At 33.1% G+C, this 22,520-nt stretch overlaps 3 protein-coding genes across 9 annotated transcripts; 1 reads left to right on the top strand and 2 right to left on the bottom strand.

Moving 5' to 3' along the window:
• Window positions 1-384: 384 nt before the first annotated feature.
• LOC133304014 (uncharacterized) lies at window positions 385-4,179 on the bottom strand. 7 transcript variants are annotated; one of them, XM_061503985.1, is made up of 8 exons: window positions 4,046-4,179; window positions 3,861-3,934; window positions 2,345-2,449; window positions 2,001-2,114; window positions 1,316-1,503; window positions 994-1,038; window positions 826-909; window positions 385-682 (listed from the first exon to the last, which is right to left on the bottom strand). In XM_061503985.1, exons 5-8 carry the CDS (start codon window positions 1,373-1,375, stop codon window positions 464-466), a joined length of 408 nt encoding a protein of 135 aa, XP_061359969.1. In that variant the 5' UTR covers window positions 1,376-1,503; window positions 2,001-2,114; window positions 2,345-2,449; window positions 3,861-3,934; window positions 4,046-4,179; the 3' UTR covers window positions 385-463. The 7 variants fall into 7 exon arrangements, 5 of the variants coding, with proteins under 5 accessions (XP_061359969.1, XP_061359970.1, XP_061359968.1 ...); XM_061503986.1 differs by having other exon boundaries at window positions 3,861-3,938; window positions 4,046-4,162; XR_009750556.1 differs by having other exon boundaries at window positions 994-1,051; window positions 3,861-4,163.
• A 3,974-nt stretch (window positions 4,180-8,153) lies between these two features.
• On the top strand, window positions 8,154-15,436 carry LOC133304007 (aldehyde dehydrogenase family 3 member H1-like). Its single transcript, XM_061503977.1, has 10 exons — window positions 8,154-8,378; window positions 12,551-12,619; window positions 12,708-12,804; window positions 12,930-13,136; window positions 13,718-13,833; window positions 13,973-14,077; window positions 14,152-14,324; window positions 14,433-14,523; window positions 14,886-15,035; window positions 15,200-15,436. The coding sequence occupies exons 1-10, from the start codon at window positions 8,154-8,156 to the stop codon at window positions 15,434-15,436; spliced, it is 1,470 nt and encodes a 489-aa protein (XP_061359961.1).
• A 747-nt stretch (window positions 15,437-16,183) lies between these two features.
• Window positions 16,184-17,403, bottom strand: LOC133304006 (uncharacterized). The gene is made up of 2 exons (XM_061503976.1): window positions 16,982-17,403; window positions 16,184-16,631 (listed from the first exon to the last, which is right to left on the bottom strand). The coding sequence occupies exons 1-2, from the start codon at window positions 17,401-17,403 to the stop codon at window positions 16,184-16,186; spliced, it is 870 nt and encodes a 289-aa protein (XP_061359960.1).
• Between the last annotated feature and the right edge of the window lie 5,117 nt (window positions 17,404-22,520).

The raw sequence follows: 22,520 nt of genomic DNA, 5'->3' as shown, positions 1-22,520 counted from the left end.
TTATAGATCTCCACAACATTTATAACTTCCTAGAGGTCATAGACTGCCACAATTTTTTTTTTATCATTTTGGCAGACTAACATATATGACTTAAGTAGAGTTAATGACAGTTTATCCACCCGTTTCAGTGGTTCCACATTAGTATTAGCTTATTATTTTCCATATTTTTATATTATTTTGCACCTTCAACAAAATGACTTCTTAGCACTTTCATTACATTTTAATTAATTACATTCCAAAAAAATGCAAGGCTAAGAGCTGACCATTGATCAGCTTTAGCAACCAATGGAGGCAAGGGAGTATTTCAAGAAAACTCATTAAACTGCACCAACAAGTTTAGTTTCACTTTAAGATAATTTTGAATCAAAATGAATAGATCATGCACTGAATTTTCATTGACATACAAAGCAACTCCTTCAAAAACAAGTAGGAGATTTTATCCATTGAGCAAAATAATCGAAGGTCAAGCTTGCACATCAAGCATCAAGCATTTTGACATAGCAAATTCATCTTCCTGAATATTGTCTAGGTTGGTGCTTTCTATCCAATCTTTCCATCTTTCTGAAGGAGGACTAAAAGCGGTGCATTCCCTTGATGCTTGGAGATCACTCAATTTATTTGTTATTTCCACCAGTTGTTCCTCAACTCTAGTTTTCCAAATCATAAATTCGCCATACTTGCCCTGTCAATATAAAAAAACTATAGTAAGCCAGAGATCACATAAGTGGACAAATTAATTATTTAAAAGAAAACACATTCAACATAACTTGAATCCCATTAAATCTTAAAGGATGAAAAAATGGTGGCAGTATACTGCTTTAATACCTGCACACCATTCAAAGAAGCCATGCTTTCAGTAAGGCGACATTCAGTCATAGCTTTCCACTTAACAAATTCCTTGTGAGTCTGCTGCCATTGAAACTCAACACAAAACATCAAGAAGTGCTATAAGAGGAAGCAAACCATTCAATTAATAAATTATTCAACATTCACCTGCAGACTAATTTCATTTTTCTCTTGTTTCTTGGCAATGAGCTCCTGCATATTTTTGCTATGCAAATAAAATCAATAAAGAAAATAAAATAGCAACCATACAAAATTATTGGGATTCAGTTTCCAAGTTCAATACTTCTTCATTTGGGTCATTTCTATTTTAAGCAGTTTCAATTCACCAGAAGAATCAGTATTATTTTTTATTTATTGAGAAGAAGAGAAGCAAAGAACATAGTTACGATACAGTAACAAATCTAAAAGGAAATGTTAATGTTTTAAAAATTTTGGCCTAATAAGTTTTTGAAAGAAGATTTTGTGGCACCTGAACCCTTTTCTTTGCTGGAAAAGAAGGTTTTGCAAAATGAGAACCCGAGTTTTTCATGCTGGTATTAATCTTCTTCCTTGACTTCTTTCTCTTTAAACTTTTTTTCTCTTGTGCATGATTTTTATGAGTTCCACCAGCTTCCTTCTTACCAGAGTCAGCATCACCTTCACATTGTTTCTCTCTATCTGTAAGATAATTTAAGTGTTAGTAAAGTATAAATGAACCCATTCAGTCTAGTAGGTTTCTCGATTGTAAGCAAGGAACATATAAACTTATAGAGCTAAGCATGCAAATCTAAGTAAAAGAAGAACAAAAAAAAAAGGCAGTATGTGATTAACAGATGACAAACTAAAACATGATTTGCATGTATTAGTGACAACGCAACATCAATAGTAGTACATATACTATGATCAGAAATAAGGAATTAAATTAATTCTAATTAACCTATATACAGTTGACAAATCTCTTTTTTGGAAGAAATTTATTTAAAACCAAGTCAGTTCTTTGGCCCATTCTAATCAAAATTAATAATTAAATAAATACTAGTCATAATAACATAAAATAAAAGCTTTAAAAATGGCAGGTTGCAAAAAACAAGAACAAAAAATTGAGAGATAGTCTTGGGAATAGAGATACATTTCAATATTGATATATATCAAATTAAAAGGCCCGACCTAATCACCTGATAATTTGGTAGCAGGATCATTCTAAGTGACAAACATACTAATTCCCGAAGCAACTGCCATGCTTTTGTAGATGCTGACCAATTTGTCCATGTGAGGAGCAGGACGAACCTCTACAAAAAATACAGATTGCCCAAAAATTTAACTAGCCAAAATTACTAGATGATTTGAACCCACACAACATATGAGAAAGAGATGCATAAAGAATTGGAACAGTCACTCTACTTTAACATCAAAAACCAAGGGTTACGACCAAAAGCAAAATATCATGCTTAGCTAACAATACGCTTCAATGTAATTATAAATTAAAAGTCATATTCAATCCAATTAAATTAACCATAACCTCAGTATATAATGGCATTGACATCGCCTCTGCACAATCTGGATAACACCCATAGTTTCCCATGTCATTCAATGTCAATGTTAAAACAACTCCATGCTCACCTCCCTGTGCAAAATGAGAAAAAGAAAACATAGTGACAATCCAAGATCTCTGGTTTACTTGAGAGGCACCATCTCTTTAAAGAAGCAATGAATCAATGATAGGCTTTTCAGATTAGGATTGCTATGAAGGAAAGAATATAGAACCTCAGTATTATTTAATTTAGACAAGCGAAGCTCTTCTAATTTGTTCCTTCGATAGTTCTCTTCCCCCATGTAGCTGCTTGACAACTTTACATGCCACGACTCAATTTGCGGTTTCTATAATTTACTCTGCGGTTTTTACTCTGTTTTTCTATAATTTAGTAAGAGCACAAAGTAGTACCTCTTCAGGAAAGAGCACAAACTTTCCTTCTTCATCTGCGGTTTCTTTTCTAAATGGTTCCAACTTGTCACAAATTTGAGGAACCCTAACCGTTGACAGCAAAACTGATTTCAAAAACTGAGTTGCAGAGAAATTGATATACCAAAGAGTGAGGGGTGGACATAGTGAAACAAAGAGAAAATGGAGAAGAAAGTTTTAGAGAGAGAAGAGATGATTGAATGGATTTGAGAAAAGAAGAGATGGAACATTGAGGGAGAAAGTTTTAAAGGGAGACAAAAGAGAGACCAGACAGGCTTGATGCATGTTAAAATTTTCATGGCTTAGCTTTGAAGGATATCTTATCCTTCCCTTAGCTGTACTTTCACTATTATATTTAGAGACTTCACCATTGTGAAAAACAAATCTCATCTCACCATCTAAATAGATCAGGTACCTTCGTGGTGAGCATGGACAAGTATAGAATTTTTATTTTTTTTAGTGCATACTTTTAAAACATTGGGATTAATATTTTTTATAAAAAATAAAATTATCTCCTACACACAAATAAAAATATGTGGAGTCCAAGTGGAGCCATGTGAATATAAGAGAGGAAAAAAAAAACATGGAAACCATATACTTTTATGTATATTTAGAAAATATAAGAAATATTAATCCTTAAAACATTTGCCAATTAACTATTATATAACTTTTAATAAATTTTTTTGGTATATTCCATTCTCTGTATCCAAAAAAGCGTGGACTCGTAGTCTCATTTCACTCTCTCACTTCATTCCCGTCTCTCCCAAACGTGCGCACTCAAGGTAATATTAATTAAAACAATGGCATTCTGAATTGGGAATTGTGAACAAGTGCTTGGATTCTTGCTTGGGTTCTATGTATTGAAATTCTAGGGTTTAAAATCGGTTATGGTTCTACCATATCATCACTTAAATTTCTCTTCCAATTTGATTCAAATGAATTTAAACTACAATTTATGTATAAAATTGAACCTTTATCAGACAATCACACATCACATAGATGAACAGCAAACCATAGCTTATAGCTATAAAATCAAAATCCTCAATTAATTGTACGAACACAACTAACACCCTACCTCAAACCTCCATGAACTTCATTGTGCTGCACCTCGCTTCTTCATTGGTTACCTCTTTGTATAACCGATATATACTGGCTTTGTTACAAACGAATCAAACAAAAAACCCCCAAATTTTAGCCAAGAAAATCACCAAAATAATTTAAATTAAAAACAAAAAGAATTTGAGAGAAAGAAAGAAATACAGAGCTTGAAGACGACGGTCTCCTCAGAGCTTGAAGATCAGAGTGTTCTCGCCGGCGAGATCTGCTCTTCTTCATCATGGTGGTGGATGCCAGAAATACAGAGAAAAGAGAAAGAGGAGGCACATAAAAAAAATGAAAGAGTGAGTGACATTTGAGAAAAAAAAAATTTAACTTAGCCTTATTTTGTCTGAATCGTGGTCGCCACATTCTAGCAATGTATTACAAAATAAAATATATATAAAACAATATAAAATAGAAAAACATAACAAAAAATTATGGAGGCTTAAAACCTGCCACAAATTATATTAATTAGTGGAGGTTTTCTTGACCTACACTAAATAACCTCCACTAATAACCTATTTTTTTGTAGTGATTTCACGGGGTTTATCAAGTTATTCATAATATATTAACATTAATACCGAGATAGAATTATGAAACAAGATAAAGAGTGCTTTTATTTATTTGCGACAATATTAAAAAGGTCTACATCTATGTCGTTATTTAATCATAAGATTGTCTCTAGGACACCCAAATACTAACAATAATGCCAAGTTCAGACAACACCTATTGAAGCAGTGCAAGATTTAAAAGAATAATGCTGGTGTATGGCAGTACACAAGAATAATGTAATATACAAAATCAATACAAATTATAGTCTCTACCCTGGCTATCAACCGATGAATGCATTGGCTATCTTATAGCCCTGATTTTTGGTGAATTCTCTCCTTGAGCTCGTTGTATGTAGTGCCCCATTTGATTTACATCATTTGCGTTTCTATTTCAAATTGGACACCATAGGGACCTTCAGAATGCCTCCCATTATGGTAGATAAATGTAACATAAATGTTTGAATTTGAGCTAATCTTTCACACGAAATTGGGACTAAGGTTCAGATTTTACCAAAAAAATGGAATGTGTAAGTGTAATGACAATGATTTCACAAGATTAAGGCTTTAGAGATAGTGAGATGAAATAGCCTCTTAATAGGTTGGTTTAGAGATGAGAAGCGAGAGAGATTTTTGTGTAAAAATTGGGTATAAGGGTGTGTTTGGTACAAGTATTTTTGAAGATTACTGATAAATCTACATTGGTAAAGGTGAATTGCCATGTTTGGTACAAGTTAACAACACCATTTTCCAGGATACCTTCGTTTACTAGTATTCTAATTTACAAAGAAAACTAAAATTTCAGATTACCAAAAAACATATGGTAATTGACGTTTCCAACATTAGGGAAAGCAGAAAAGAAAATTGTGAGACAAAAATACCCCCCTCAGCAAATTGACGTTTCCAACATCAGCCGTTGAATTAAGTTGTTTTGAAGAGTTAAAGGTTAGTTTCGTAAGTTCATCATATATTACCAGTAATATTTTACGATCAACCAAACATATACTCAGTAAAATTATTCAATATTTTCAGTAATATTTACGTCTACCAAACAACTTTTTTATACCATTCCCAGTAAACTCCATTTCTCATATATTACTGGAAATCATGATTCTCGGACACTCAAAAATTTCTCTTGTACCAAACACACCCTAAGTGAAATGAGACCGAGAGATATAAATAAAGGGTTTTTGACATTATTTAATCGATTAAATATTGGGTCAATAGTCAAACACATTTTTGCACTACTTAAACGATTGTGGCCCATGTTTAATCGATTAAGGAGAGGCAGATTGGTGGAATATATTGAGTGAGAGGCAAAATTATTATTTTTATTTAATAAAAGGCAAAAGGATAAAAAAAACACCTAGAATCTTCCTACATAACATAGATCCACACCTAAGATTATTTCAAAATTGGCACGTATATATTTATTCAGTTGAGCATTTAATCAAGAAGTCTAGAGATCTCGGGATCTTTTGGGTTTTTTTCTTAGGGGGCGTTTGGTACCGGAGAAATTTTTTTTTACCAAAAAAAAATTTGTTCAGAATATGATGGGAATAATTTTTTGCCAGGTAAGTTAAAAAAAGTATTTGATAGGCCAAAATTTTTCCAGAAAAATCAAATGAATTTTATTGATGTTATGTTTGAATTTTACCACCGCGAAGGAATTTTTTTTTCCATTCCATCCATGGCAAAATTCAGAGGATGGTCCATGTGTAAAAAAATTAGACGGGAATTTTTTTTTCCAGACCCCTTTTAAATTTTAACTCTTCCTCCTACCAAACATGGGCATGTATTTTTCCTACCCTATTTTCCGCCATTTTTTTCTTCCTACCAAATACCCCTTATTCTATATTGAATCGCGACGTTGAGACGTGAGGCTAAGAGGATATTGACGCGGAGAATTAATACTACCTATGTTCAGCCCAAAAACGTTCTTAATCCGTTAAATTTGTCTTATATAAAATTAGGCATATTTTAGCATAGAGTCGTCAGAAGTAGGTTCACTTCAATTGTAATTTATTAAAGATATATAAAATTTTACAGGAAAACTTTATGAATATCCTTAATGTTTTCTTAAGAATAAATTATGCTCTTAATTTTTTTAATCAATAATATCCCTGACGTTCAAAATACTATATACTTAGCTTTTAATTTTAAATAACACGGTAAATTTTATCATATTAGGATTATTTTTCCCTCTAGTTATTTGTCAGTTCAAAATCAACTATTAAAAGCTTGAGCAATCAGGCCTCCTTCCAAAAAAAAATTATACCAAATCAAATAAGCGAACTATATTCACGATTAATCAATGAAAGATATTTGGAGTATGTTGGAAATCGACAATCACACAGAATCGAGAAAACAAAAAAAAAGATAAGAGTAGAGAGATTAGACACAACGATTTACCTTGGTTCATCCAATATAGGCTACGTCCAGCTTGTCTGTACCTCACCGCCACTCGTTACAAGTCTCTCGGTTTACAAGACAAATATAAATAGGATTACAAAATTCTAACAACAGCTATTCATGGGGCTATGCCCAAACTACTTAAGAAAATTACAATAAAACAGAGGTCCACAACAGTACCTAGCCTCTACGGGCCTGAGAGCGCTGCCCCCGGACCCCCGTCCGCTCACCTGGGAGCGGAACCTCAGTTGCCTTTCTGCTGACCCCAATAATTAAGGCCCTCATCAGCATGCGAAGTATGAGCCATACCAACATTTCTTTGTATTATTAATCCAACCCAATAAGCAAACTACTATGTATGATTAACCAAGGAAATATTTCTCCACTCTCCATGCATGCAGAACGTGAAGAGAGTATCAATTATCGGGGGAGGGAAAATGAATGTAAAAATTGCTGCAGAAAGGAATCGTAACATTTGGAGGAAAAACTAAGTAAAATTCAAATTATACTACTTTGTTTTTTTTTGGATAATATTGGAGGGTAAAATAATTACAATTTAATATTATTTGAAGTTGATAGAGGTATGCATGTTTTAAATGTTAAAGACATTTTTTATTATAATAGAAATTAACGTCAGGGGCATTTATAAAATTTTTCCAATTTTATATTTTGATTAAATATACAATACAATATTTTTTACATACTAATCATGATATAAATAAAAGAATTTTTGTATTTAGAAAAAAAAAATACTCATTATTTGCTGCAAGATCACATTCTCCCAACCATCTTAGTTGGACTTAGGTCATTGTCACTCCCGTACTGTGTTCAGAGCCTAACAGATGGGATGAGCTGCCAGGATAGAAGCTCTTCTTCATTGTTTTATTTCCTTGTCTGAGTTTATTTTATTTTAAGAAAAGCAATATTGTGATTTATGTAGACGTTTCAAATTTAGAATTGCAAACAAAATGAAAGTGGTATATATGGTCCCATTCTGGAGCAAGAACTTCCCAAACCAAACACGGAATCGACCGACAATAATGCAGTTGGATTCGGCCAGCGTCGAAGTCGCAAGCCATCCTTCACATGGCGTGAGCCGTGAATAACAAACTCTCTATTTTCCTTATCGTGACACACTCAACTCATTACGACGGAGTATTTGCTATAAATTATAATCCCCACCCATGCTCGAATTTCGACACCATCCAATTCAACTCACGAAATTTCCTGTCATCGTTGGTCTTGTTCTTTTTCTTTATCTTCCTGTGATTCTAGGTCTTTTGTTTCCTTTCTTCTCGCAGAAAATAATAATGTCGGATCTGGAGTTAGGGAAGAAAGTGTTCGACGCTGAAACGGCGTCGTTGCTAGTGAAGGAGCTTAGGGGCAGCTTCGCTTCTGGTAGGACGCGAAGTCACGAGTGGAGAGTCTCGCAAGTGAAGGCTCTTTTGAAGTTCCTCGTTGATCACGAGGACCAGATCGTTGATGCTCTACTTTCCGACCTCGCCAGGCCCCCATTCGAAACCGTCGTCTACGAGGTTTATTTGGCGCCAATCTTTTTTCTGTTTTCTGTTTTTTACTTACTTTGCTCTAATGGTTGCGTTGTCGTTCTCTACTCTTTGAAGGAATAAGTTATCATATCTTACTTTTATCTTTTGTTTTTTGGTGGGTTAATAGGATATGATTAACTTATCATATTGTCTCATCTTATATCCTATCCAATATATGATTTCTTATCCTATGGGGAAGCTGGATTATGATTCAACATGATAGGATATCAATATTGGATACCCAATATATCCCCACGCTACCCAATATACTCTAACGCTACTCAATATTTTTGTATTTATTACATTATATTTTCTTTTTTCTTTCTCCTTTCTCTTTCTACACATAATCTTGTCAGATTGCTAATTAGGTGCTCATCAAACACAAGACATTATACAGACTTATCAGTCACATATCATATCCTACCATTATCCTATCTTGTTCACCAAACGAGCTTTTGGATTGATACAAAGAGATAAATTCCAATAAAAAAAAATGAAACATGTTAAAAGATATAGTAAGTGATGCGACTTCAATGTCACACAAGATTGGTCACGAAGTTTCCGACACCATGAGAAATCACCAATCTCACCTAACCATTTAAGTGATAAGTTTTCAATGATTTTATATTATATTTATGTAACAAAACAGTATTAGTTTAAGGGCAATGCTTTTCTTGTGTTACATGAGATAATATTGTCTTATGTATTAAGTTTGAAAGAGTTTTATTATAAAATTTAAGGTCAATTCACTTAACTCTCGCTCTACATTTTTTTATATTATTAAACTCTTCTATAATTGAATATGTGCTAAAATTCAAAACAATTTCTTTTTCAACATATGTAATCAAAGAATCATTAAGAAATTGGTTTTCCATTCAATTTTGAAGTCTGGTATTCGACAATGGATACAGGCTATTTTCCTTCCCCAATATTTAGTTCAAAAAATTGGAATCCCTATTTGTGTGTTTTGCTGTTGTCTTCTTTGATAATGATTTTCGCCACCCTCTTGATAATCAAGTGTGCCTGATTTTAAAATTTTTTCTTGAGCCCTAAAAGTTTGCTCCTTCCTTTGAAAAAAACTACAATTTCCATTTTTAAAATTGTGTTTGTTTAAGTTTTTTTGAAATTTTCAGTCTAATTACATAATTTTTTTCAACCCAAAATTATATAAATATATATATATATATATATATATATAGTAAAAAAATAATTTCTAAAAATCAGGGAGGGGCGATGGCCAACCCTAGCCTCTCCCTTGGGACCGCCTCTGACATTATTCCAGGGAAAATTTTAATATGGTGAGGGATCATATTAAAATTTTGTCTCACTTTCATATGACTTTTCCATTTTGCCCCTGCTTTTTTACCTGTTTTCACATTTTACCCCATTTAACTAAGGAAGCTGGAAGCATGTGGTCCAGGACCACACAATTAATGCTTCTATTCTAGATGAGCTATTGCCCAATTTTTTTTTTTTTAGTATATAGCTATTGCCCAATTTGTTTATTGCGTTGTGTGTTCAACTTTTACGGAGGAAAAAACAATGATGTGATTGTTCTTTCTGTACATGTTTGATTCTGTTGATAGCTTTACGATTGAAAAATCGAAAGTCAAGTTCGAAACTGGGGTGGGGGTATGGATATTTACAAAGACATTTTGAAACCTAGTTTCAGATTAAAAAAAGGAATGGATATAGGCAAATAAAATAAAATTACTTAGATACTTGAGGTGTGTTTATATAAAGGAAAACATTTTTTTTTCCTCCCCTAAATTTGTAATTTGATCTACACCTATTAATTGTTGAGTCATTATTAGTTTACAATATGTATTGATTGGTTAACGGTTGGTTAGATAACTAATTGAAATGCCTTAAGGTCAAGGACAATTCTTTCTTTATATGCCATGTGAAAGTGGAAAATTTGAAAGGAAACCCAATTTAACAAAAACGTGTTCCGTATTAGGGACAGAGACGTTTAGTCAAAGATTAGTATGTTGATATTCTATGTAGCACTGATACTGATACGAGACACGTGACACGATACGATATGACACTCTGACACGTTAATTCTAAAAAATGTTAGATTTTGACACGTTAGAACACGTTTTGATATTAAATAATAATCTTAATTTATGTAGTGTATATTATATTTAATATTCAATAATTTAACAAAAAAATGAAACTAAACTTATAATATGCATCAATTTTGCAAAGAAACATAAGATATCCCAAATATTTATATTAAACTCAATAAAATGGTAATTGTAATCCAACGAATCTAATAGTTAGAACTAAAAACTCAACACAATGAAACCTTTGAACTTTTTTTTGAATTTCTATAACGCGTGTTGAAGTGTCGGGGAGTGTCGGGAAGTGTCGGACACGACACGTCAGGATTTTTGGAGTGTCGGTGCTTCATAGTTGATATTAGATCTAAAGGCTCTGTTATATATCTATGAGTTAGCTAAAGAAGTGATGTGTATGCACATTGATCACATAACATTAATAGAGAGAGTGGTTATACATGCTTGCTTTATTTCTTATTTATTGGGTTTACTTGTGAGTAATAAAATTTTGGATCTTGAGTGGCTTTTTTGAGGGCCATGTTTAGGTTTGTTTTGTTGCCGTCGTATTAGGATTAACATCCTTGATTGATGTTTTCCTTTATTTTTCATAATTTTCACTTTGAAGTGCTTTTTTTTGGGCTTCTAAAATATGAATCTCTTATATGAGTCCATAACATAAGCCATTAGGATAGGTCTAGTGGTGAGAGATTTAGATAATTTGTATTATGTTATATGTTCAATTCTTACCATTGTATTAAAAAAAAAAAACATGAGAAGGTGGAAATGTTCAAATGAAATGTATTTCATTTTCACTCTTCGTTGAAAATCATTTTCTATCTATCCTCTGTTCTCCACCTTCCCACTTTCCACTTAACTCTACCAAGCACAGCTATCACACTGAGGTTCATAAGAAGTACAAAGTGCATTGGCAGGCAATAGTTAAAACTCTCAAAATTTCAATAATAATTTTCATTTTATTCATATTGAGTTGGTTATTTCTTTTATCTGAAATTTTTTGGCTCATAGGATTTAGGCTGCTGTAAGCCAAAATTTATTCGGAAAAAATGATAAAATAAGATATAATGGAGTGAGAAATATATTGGCATGCAACATATCTCATACTTAGTAATGTGAATGGGTAGACTTTCTATATTAATTCTTTTTTGTTTTTTTCTTCTTCTTCCTCTCTCTTTCATTTTCTCTCTATGAAAAAAAAGATTAATTTTCTAAATTTTCTTTGTTTATTTATTTGATTTTATTATATATATTTTTTATTTATTAGTTATATTTTTAAAAAAATCTTAGTTATGTAAGTTCATTGTAGACATAATTAATTGGAAAAATATTTATCATTTTAAAAGATATAATTTTGTGTCATTTTAAATTATAATCGTTAATTTCTGTGAATCAACAGTTATAATTTATTGGGTCAAACTTATTAATTAATTAATAAATTATAATAATTGATTGACGGAAATTAAGGATCTAAAATAACACAAAAGTATATACTTTAAGAGGACAAATATTTTCTTCTAATTAATTTGGGATAAAGAGTTACCAAAAAAATAAAAAAAATTGGGATAAAATGTTAATAAAGTTTATGCTCCTGCTCAGCATGCGGTGCCTAACTTGTTCCACATAATGCTGCATGTTATTGAAGTTTAGAGGATTTTTCTTGCTTGTTATCTCTGTGTATTCACGGTGATCTTTGATGATGTGCAACTAGGTGTCCTGGATATTCAATTATCAATTACTGAGCGAGTATGAATTGACCATTTGTAGTACTTACTGTTTCCCACACCACCTGGGAAATCACATTTTTTTTTCAACCTTTCGAACTTGTATTATTCATAGTATTTAGTTAGTGGGGATGCTGAAAAGTTTATATATTATACATTGACTTCAGAATTGTAATATTTGCAACTAAACAAACATATTTTGTAATTTTGAGCTTTTTTGATAAGGACATGAAGCTGAAAATGTGGAACAAAAACCTAATTTGCTTACTATTGCTTATGTTAGGCTATCGACAAGTCTTGTGCAATCAATAGAACTGTGTTAAATATGATATTTTCCTTTCACTCGTAACTGATGTAGATTGGTATACTTAAAAACTCATGTGAAGTCACACTGAAGGAATTGAAACATTGGATGATGCCAGAAAAGGTATTTTTTTTTCCGCTTGAAGGAAATTGATCAATAATGTTACTCATGGTTTTATTTGATTTATCACATGAAGTTCTTTTTAATTCAGGTTAAAACTTCAACCACAACTTTTCCTTCTTCAGCTGAAATAGTACCTGAACCGCTGGGTGTTGTGTTAGTCATATCTCCATGGAACTATCCATTTTGTATGTTAATATTTAGTTGACCTTGTTTATATGTTTTTGACATTTTCAGCCTTTTTATTTCCTCAAACCCTTTCTTTAAAAATCTATAATGAAGATAATATTACCTTCTCTGTTTGTCTTTCCAGTGTTGTCTCTTGATCCAGTCATTGGAGCTATAGCAGCTGGTAATGCTGTGGTTCTTAAACCATCAGAAATTGCTCCTGCTTCATCGTCACTGCTGGCAAAATTGTTAGGGAAGTACATGGATAATTCATCTATAAAAGTTGTCGAGGGGGCAATTGATGAAACCTCGGCACTATTGCAGCAAAAGTGGGACAAAATTTTCTTTACAGGTTTTTTTTTTTTGGTGTGTCCTAATTCTGGTTTTCTAATAGATAAAATTTTCCTTACAATTGGTCTGCTTTATGTATATTATATTCGTGTGAATCTTGATATACTTTTTCGGAACAGTGATCATTTTGTCACTGTTGGCAAAAAAAAATACCAAAATGCCACGCCAACAGTAGATTTTGTCAAAATACCACGTGGTATATTTCGCTACACGGTGTAGCGAAATATGCCGCGTCAGAATGCACAGAATCAAAAACAGTGTAGCGAAATTCTCCCTGTCTGACACGTGGCATTTTTGGTTCTGACGTGGCATATTTCGCTACACCGTGTAGCGAATTATTTACACACATATTTAGCTACACAGTGTAGGAAAATATGTCACGTGACATTTTGACAAAATTTACCGTTGGCGTAGCATTTTGGTGTTTTTTTTCGACAATGACACTTTGGCCACTGTTCCTATTTTTTCAAATAACTAAATAAATGAAATAATTTGAACAAGAAAATAGTAAATGAGTAAAATTAATTGTCTCAGTCAAGTTATATACAAATTTTCTAGCATAAGTAATTCCTGAATTATTAGGTAGTGGAAGAGTGGGACGCATAGTGATGGCTGCTGCAGCAAAACACCTTACACCAGTTGGTCTGGAGCTTGGAGGAAAATCTCCAGCTGTTGTTGATTCAAATATCAATATACAGGTATTGCCTAAGCCTTTTTTATTTATTTATCCCAAGTATTTGTTATCCTTTACCTGATAATTTAAACTTTTGAGTTGAATTGGTTTTTTATATCCTCCTTCGTCAAATTCTTGACACATGATTTATTTGTATTTACAAGGTAGCAACTAGACGGATAATTGCAGGCAAGTGGGGTACTAACAGTGGACAAGCCTGCGTTTCTCCAGATTATATTATAACAACAAAAGACCATGCTCCCAAGTTGGTATGATATTTTCCATATGTGAGTTCTGAATCTATGTCTTTGTTTATTTAGTGTTTGGTGCCTCCTATTTGTAGGTGGACACCCTAAAGACTGAATTGGAGAAGTTTTTTGGAAAGAACCCGTTGGAATCAGAAGATATGTCTCGCATTGTGAATTCCAACCACTTTGCTCGCTTGACAAAGCTCTTGGAGGATGATAAGGTTTCAGGGAAGATTGTTTATGGAGGTGAAAAGGATGAAAGCAAATTGTAAGCTCTCATTCTGCTTTTTACTTTTAAATTTATAGGTGAAGTTTTTATTTAGTCAAATGTAATTGATCTTGACACTGGCATTTCTATTGTACCAAAAAATTGCAGGAGGATTGCTCCTACTATTTTATTGGATGTTCCGACAGATTCTCTGGTAATGAGTGACGAGATATTTGGTCCATTGCTTCCCATCGTCACGGTAGGAATTAAGGCATATGAAGAACTGTTTGTATGATATTTCTTCAAATTTCATTTGTCTTTTTTGGTTGCTTTTCCAAATAATCTAATCTATTATGAAAAATATGCACATGGTTTTTCAACATGTTTTCAAGCTGCAAGGGTAATTGATATGTGTTTGCTCAGGTGGGGTAGGAGTCAAAAATCAATTCTCACCTTGTAAATTAATAGCTGCTAGTGCTAGTCCTTTTGTAGAAATGTTAAACTGACGTGGAAACAGCTGTTTATAATTTGAAAAGTGCTCATCAATAAAGTTCTTCTGCTTCTTTCTATTTTAAAGCAATGGAAGATCAATTATAATACTTTATTTCTTGCTTGGAACAGGTCAATAAACTGGAAGAAAGCTTCGATGTGATAAACTCAGGAACAAAGCCCCTCGCTGCATATTTGTTTACAACCAATAAGAAGCTTAAGGAGCAGTTTGTAATGAAGGTTTCTGCTGGGGGTGTGCTTGTCAATGACACTCTCTTACATGTAATATTTTTTTTTAGAAAGAAAAATTAAAATAAACAATTTTTTTTTTCTCCATCTATAGGTGCATGCATATATGGCCTTGTTATTCAATATTCCTAATTTCTGTTTTGATTTAATTTGAAATCAAGATTCTTTACCTCTGTTTTCCCCATTTCTTGGTGCAGCTCGCCGTCCATACTTTGCCATTTGGGGGAGTTGGGGAGAGTGGAATGGGTGCATACCATGGGAAATTCTCCTTTGATGCTTTTACACACAAAAAAGCAGTTCTTTATCGCGGTTTAATTGATGCATCAATAAGGTACCCACCATACACGAATACAAAGATGAGGTTGATGAAGGCTATCGTTGGTGGTGGTATTCTTAGTATAATTCGTGCTCTTTTTGGAAGTTCTTATGCTTAATTTGTTTTAAAATCTGACTGCTATTGATGTATCTTTCATTATGTCTTTCTTGTATTTTAATGTGCAATTGGATATTTTTAAAAACAAATACTCAATATGCGGGGCTTGTGCTTGAGAACGTAAATAAATTATTACTATTTGTTATAGTATGATTATTTTATGATGTCTTGTGATGTTGTTCTGCCCAATGAGAGACCATGCTAATACCTCTTGACCACGGAGGCTCTTATTCCACTGCTGAGTTTTGTGTTTTATTAGTGCTTCTCCTTTCCTGATAAACTGTCGTATTAAACCTGTAGTTTTGAAACACGGTTACCAAAGAGGATGATAGCTTTATCTAAGACGCTGAATAGCCTAGCATGGGATTTTCAGATACCATCCTCTGGAATTTTTGTACTTGCAAACAAAGTAGCTCTAATGAAGAGTTGGTTTCTATTTAGAGATTATAATAGTGTATTTCTATTATATAATTTTCTGTGAATACTCTGCCAAGATTACAAATGCAAGTATTTTTTAACCTACCTATTAAGTCGATACTATAGTTTCCATTCTAACATTTTACTTCCGTCAACTACAAAGCATTATTTTGCTTTTGGGACTTATGTAGAAATATCTCCACTAACGCATATAGTGATTGTAACAAATGTTGTGAGCAGAACATAGTGAAAAACATATTAGGGTGCTCCAAAGGTTGAGAAATTTAATCTATTTAATACCAAAAAAAAGTATTGGGGATCTAAAGAACCTTTAATCAACAGAATCCTGTAAAAGAGCAACAACCTCAGATCGTTGATAATTTGTGAGTTGTGTTGGAAACTCAACTAGAAATGTAATTATCAAGTTTCCTCTCTTCCCTGGTTCTCTGGAGATTGGCATACCTTGGCCAGTGATAATCTTCTCATAGCCAGGGTATATGATATCGTCCACTATCAAACTCATCTCCTCTCCACCCAATAGTGGGATTGGTATTGTACCGCCAGTTAGTGCCTCTAGTAAAGGAATTTCAACACCTAATTCCAAATCATCCCCTTCTCTTCTAAATAATTGGTGTGTTTTCTCAGAGATGAAAAATATTATATCTTCTCTGTATCCACAAATTCTCTCATTCCCTTTTCCTTCAAATGTAACCGTTGTTCCTTTCTTCCATCCAGGCTCTACATTTATCGTTAGCAGTTCCTCCTCTTGAACTATTTCCCTGTATGGCACAAATAGCAAACATATTCATAAACATAAAGCATTTTCCAAATAATCAGTCGCTCAAATCCTGTATATCTCTCCTTCACAGGTTAAATTATACCACCATTCCCCGTGAAATCCCCAATAACGAGAGTAAGGATGAAGTCAATACTTATACGTAATCTTACCCCTTACAGATTTGTAAAGAGGCTATTTTTTGGATTCGATAAAAGAGCAGCTTTACAACTTCTCCTGTCTTTGGCCTTTTTCTCATGTTAAATTACACCCCGATTTAAAATATATATTCTAGTGTAAAAAGTAGAAAGAAGGAGGAACACTAATCAATCAAAGGATGGAATGGATACAAACCTGGTATCTGTGAAGACATCCCTTGTGATCTTGATCTCTTTCTTGCATCCATAGCACAACTCTTCAAGGGTGCATTCAAGATATTTCTCAATTGGTGGGGGTTTTAGCACCCCAGATGAATTAGAATACATGATTGTAGTGCTATTCCTACGGCTGCCATTTCTTGAATGCAGATGAGGATGCATTCTGACACTGCCGCTCATGCTATTCAAAGATGAAGGGGTATTCATAAAACCAAAGCTGTCGCAGCTCTTGCTTGGGTTGTGATTAATCTTTTTACTTGGCTTTCTAGACACAGAAGCAAGAGAAGGAAAACACGAATCATCTAAACTTCTACGCCTGTGTGAACTTCTTCTCGAACTCTTTCTATCATTGCCTCTCAAAGCATCACCATTCAATCTAGAGCTGCGAATCCCATTCATGGTTGTGCCCGATTTTTCATCTACAACAGGTTTCTGAAGAAACAAAGACCAGGTGATAAGGACTTTTATTACATTTTCATTACCTACCCACGTGCTTCGGAGAAAAAAAAAAAATCAATGGGAATATTTTGAGAGCTCTATTGATTTAAAAAATCAGATTTTTGTTAACAGATTGACAATGATCTCTACTAAACTGAATAACCATTTTTTATAATAGCATAGCCAATTTGATGAACCAAATTAGAAACATATTACATGAAAAATGAGGGATATATATGAGTGTTTATAAAACCTACCTGGTGAGCGCATTGTGGGTTACCTTGGCTTGAGGATGATAATTTCTTACGGCGAAACCATTTTTTGATAATTGATTTGTATGCTTTGGAAAGGCAACGAATGGGGTTTAAGCAAACCGCACATGTAATGTCCACCATGAGAGAAAAAAAAAAAGGAAAAAAGAAAGAAGGGGGAAGAGAAGATGAAAGAGTGACGATGTCAACAGGTGAATGAATGTGATAATTGAATTGTATGCTTTGCAAAGGTAACGAATGGAGTTAATGGGAAAGAGCAAGTAATGTCCACCATGAGAGAGAAAAAGAAAGAAGGGGGAAAGAAAATATGCAGGAGTTACAATGTCAACAGGTGAATCATTGTAAACCAAGCATGGGGTGTTTTATAACACAGCCTTTTATTAGCACCACCTGTTATTAGGAAGAGGAGACTTTCTTTTTTGGTAGCTTTTGTCAACTTGATTATTTTTTTATTTTTATTTTTGAAATATAAAACAGGTCATAAAATGGTCAATCCTTTTTTATTTTGGTAAAATTATTTCTGCAGCTGTTTTATGTACAGCAACGACATATGTATGGTTATGATTCTCCACATTTAATGTTTTCATCCTTTGAACGATTACGATTCCCCGAATTTAATGCTTTCAAGTATATATATGATAAGTATTTGATTGCTGCACATACAGCAGTTACAGAAATATAAACCCTTTTTATTTTTCAAAAACTATCTTATTGAGATCAAGAAAATTTATAAAGTCGTTGTCAAATAAAATTTCGTCAAAGGCGTAGCCACAATTTATGCATTCTCTATGTTATGACTTTTTGACCATTATAGTCTTTTTTTAATAATTAATTACCACCTTGACCCTATTTATAAACTATTTCAAAAATTTAACCTCTCTAGAAAACATAACACCAATCTGCCCCTGTTTGACCGTTGACCATGAAACCTACCCGGGTACACCCCTACCTACCCGAGTATATTTTGAAATTTTTTACCTACCCGGATACACCCCTTCCTACCCGGGTATATTTCTTGAATCTGAAAAAATATTTGAATTATTTACCCAGGTAAGAAAGGGTGTACCCGGGTAAATAACCTGGCACTGTTTGTAAATAATCTGGCTTTCTGCAAAGGGTCTTTTCTTTTTGTAAATAAGAAGGGCTGCTATGTGTTTAAATGACTAGATTGTCCATTCGCCACTGATGGACCTGCCATTGTTGAACCTGCTGTTAGTGGACCCGATGGCCTTGCTGAGTGAGAAAGGATATTTCATTAGAATCGGTTATCTTGGTGCTGTCATTGTAATTGCTGAATTATCTCTGCAGATTGAGGATTATATTGTCCTCATCTAGCTAGCCACTAATATCATTTGTTTTGGTGCATTTCTTATAACTGTGATCTGTTTGCTGTTGTTCATTTTATCTTGCTGAGATTCTGGTGCCAACAGCTACCCTATGTTGACCCTGATTATTTACCCGGGTACACCCCTTCCTACCCGGGTAAATAATTTAAATATTTTTCCAGATTCAAGAAATATACCCGGGTAGGGAGGGGTGTATCCGGGTAGGTAAAAAATATCAAAATATACCCGGGTAGGTAGGGGTGTACCCGGGTAGGCTTCATGGTCAACGGTCAAACAGGGGCAGATTGGTGTTATGTTTTCTGGATAGGTTAAATTTTTGAAATAATTTATAAATAGGGTCAATTTGATAATTAATTATTAAAAAAAGACTATAGTGATCAAAAAAGCCTCTATGTTATTGTTGTTTACGATTTTCAATCGGAGGAAGAATCAAGGGAGAAAACTTATGGGAGGATAATCAATCACTTAAACTTCTTCTTTTTTTAATTTGATTTGATTTAAAAGTGCAACAATTTTTATTTCTCTTTTGATCAATAGCAAAAGTTAAGGTGAATAATTAGATGGTGGATGAATCAGGCAAGTTTCTACTCTTAAGATTGATTTGATTTTATATGATTTTTTAAAATTTTCTTTCAATGAGGAAAAAAATGAAAATACATGATTTGAAGAGAATTGACGAAGCGATCTTGCAATGGAAAAAAAAAAAAGGCACAAGAGAGATCAAGGGGACAAAAAAAAAAAAAGAAAAAAGAAGGAAAAAATCTCTCATTCCAATCAATCAATAGCACATGGAACGAATCAAGAGAAAGGGTACAGTTCGAGAATATTAATTGAAGGACTTTATCCTTTAAATATCCAAGTCAAGCATTGATTGAGAGGGACACCAGACATAAACGTCAAGGCACATTAGGTAAATTTATGCTCTTAATATTGATTTGATTCAAATATGTTTTTCCCCCAATTTTCTTCAAATGAACAAAGAAGGCAAATACGTGATTTGAAGATAATCAACGGACGAAAAGGGAGGCACTAGAGTAAATCAAGGGAAGAAAAAGGAAAATATCTTTCATTCAATCAATCAAGAGGATGTGGAACAAATCAAGAGAAAGAACAAAATTCGAGAAAACTGATTGAAAGGCTCCAAATCTTTTAAATATCCATCTCAAGAACTCATTAACGGGGACAAGATTTGGATCTCAAAAATAGTCCTCATGTTATTTGATTATAATTATTTATTTAAAGTTCGAATATTTTTTTTTCTCTTATGCCATCATCATCAATGAGTGATTGTAATCAAATAACATGATCACATGACCACTCTATCACATGAGAGGATCCAAGTCTCAAGGACACGAGCATAGACAACAAGGCACGAAGCGAATGTTAGGTAACATTATCCTCTTAGGGCATGTTTGGTGCATAGTATAGGATAATGCCGGATAGTATAAGACCTGATAGTATAAGACGTGATTGTATAAGACCTGATTAAATTTTAATACTATCCAACTTTTGGTATGATATTGTATAAAGATAATATCCTCAAATATTTTAAAAATTAATATATTAAAAAAAATATTTTAATATATAAATATTAAAATGATATATTAGTTCTTGGAAATTGTACTTGTAAGCAATATTAATACATCAATCCCTTATCAGACCTAATCCACCACTCCTAGGCCGGATTAAGTTATACATCATTTTAATATATAAAAGGTCCTGCTGTATAAGCTTATACTATACGATGGTCACACCAAACAACTGAAAATGTCATAACGTATAATATAAGCTTATACTATCAGGCCTTATACATCACACCAAACAGGCTCTTAATATCATTTGATTCAAACATGATATTTTCAATTTTCTTTCGATTAGCAAAGAAGAAAAATATATGATTTGAAGAGAATTGATAGACTGATCCGAAAAATTAAAAAGGGAGGCACGCAAATCTCTCATTTAATTAATCAAGAACACAGAGTGAATCATGGAAAGAAACACGATTGGACAAAGTTAATTGAAAGGATCAAAGTCTATCATTGATTGAGAGGGACACGAGATATAGACACATATACAAAGTATCTAAGGTTTTTTTTTCCGAATAAATACTTTTTTTTGGTCCCTAACAAAAAATACGGTCCCCCACTTTAGTTCTTTACAAAAATAAATTAGTCAGTTAGTCCCTAACAAATTCAAAGTGGACCCATTTAGTTGAAATCGTGGTCCCTCACAAATTCAAAAAAGACTCATATTAGTCCCTCAAAAGAACTAAAATGGGTCCACTTTAAATTTGTTAGGGACTAACTGACTAATTTATTTTTGTAAGGAATTAAAGTGAGGACCGTATTTTTTGTTAGGGACTAAAAATGATGTTTACTTTTTTCTTTTTTCTTTTTTGGTATAAAACAAAGTATTGAGTCCAGGAGCCCGACAATTATAGTTTGACCGCTCAGTATCAAAAAGTCTGGGTTCTTCAGCCCGACATATAGAAATGTCAGTGAACAAATATGAAATCAGAAAATAGAGATAGGGATAGTAGAGAATACACACGTGAAAAATCTCTTCAGTGTGAAGAACAAAAACCATATGATTTAGTTCAGAAAACTTTCACCGTGAATAATGATATTTTTTTTTTTTGGTATCCAAATAATGATATTATATAATTGGGCAACAGGGGCAAAAATCTCTTTTAAACAAGAGATTAAGGCAACACATCAATTGGATTGGTCCATCACGAGCCACAAATGTAAAACTCTCAAAATAATAATAATAATATATAACAATCATAAATTATTACAAACAATATTCTAAAATATATAATTCAATCATGAATTATTATAAACAACACTCCAAAAATATATAAAGCAATCATAAATTATTATAAACAACACTCCAAAAATATATAAATCACACTACTAGAAAAGTTCATTTTTTCGACGGAATTTTTCCGTCGATAACGGTGACAATTCCGTCGAAAATGAATTTTTCGACGAAATTCAGGTCGTCGAATTTTCCTTGGTGGATACTAAATTTTTCGACGGAATTTTTAATTCCGTCAAAAATTTTCGACAGATAATCAATAAAATTCCGTCGAAAATTTTCGACAGAAAATCAATGAAATTCCGTCGAAAATTGGTTTAATGTTTTCGACGGAAAATCAATGAAATTCCGTCGAAACTTGTTGTAATGGTTTTCGACGAAAAACGGATACCGTCGAAAATTTTCGACAAAAAATCAATGGAATTCCGTCGAAACTTGTTGTAATGGTTTTCGACAGAAAACGAATTCCGTTGAAAATTTTCGACGGAAAATCAATGGAATTCCGTCGAAACTTGTTGTAATAGTTTTCGACGGAAAACGGATTCCGTCGAAAATTTTCGACACGATTCCATGAGATTTGTTTTTTTTTTTTAATTTCTCTCTACAAAATTAATATTAATTTTCTGCACTACACCTGATA

Source organism: Gastrolobium bilobum, unplaced genomic scaffold, assembly GCF_033153095.1.
Source record: "Gastrolobium bilobum isolate Gb01-03AN ecotype WA unplaced genomic scaffold, APGP_CSIRO_Gbil_v1 utg22478, whole genome shotgun sequence".
Classification (NCBI taxonomy): domain Eukaryota; kingdom Viridiplantae; phylum Streptophyta; class Magnoliopsida; order Fabales; family Fabaceae; genus Gastrolobium; species Gastrolobium bilobum.
The sequence above is the reverse complement of the archived record's forward strand: the minus strand, read 5'-3'. Positions and strand labels throughout refer to the sequence as shown.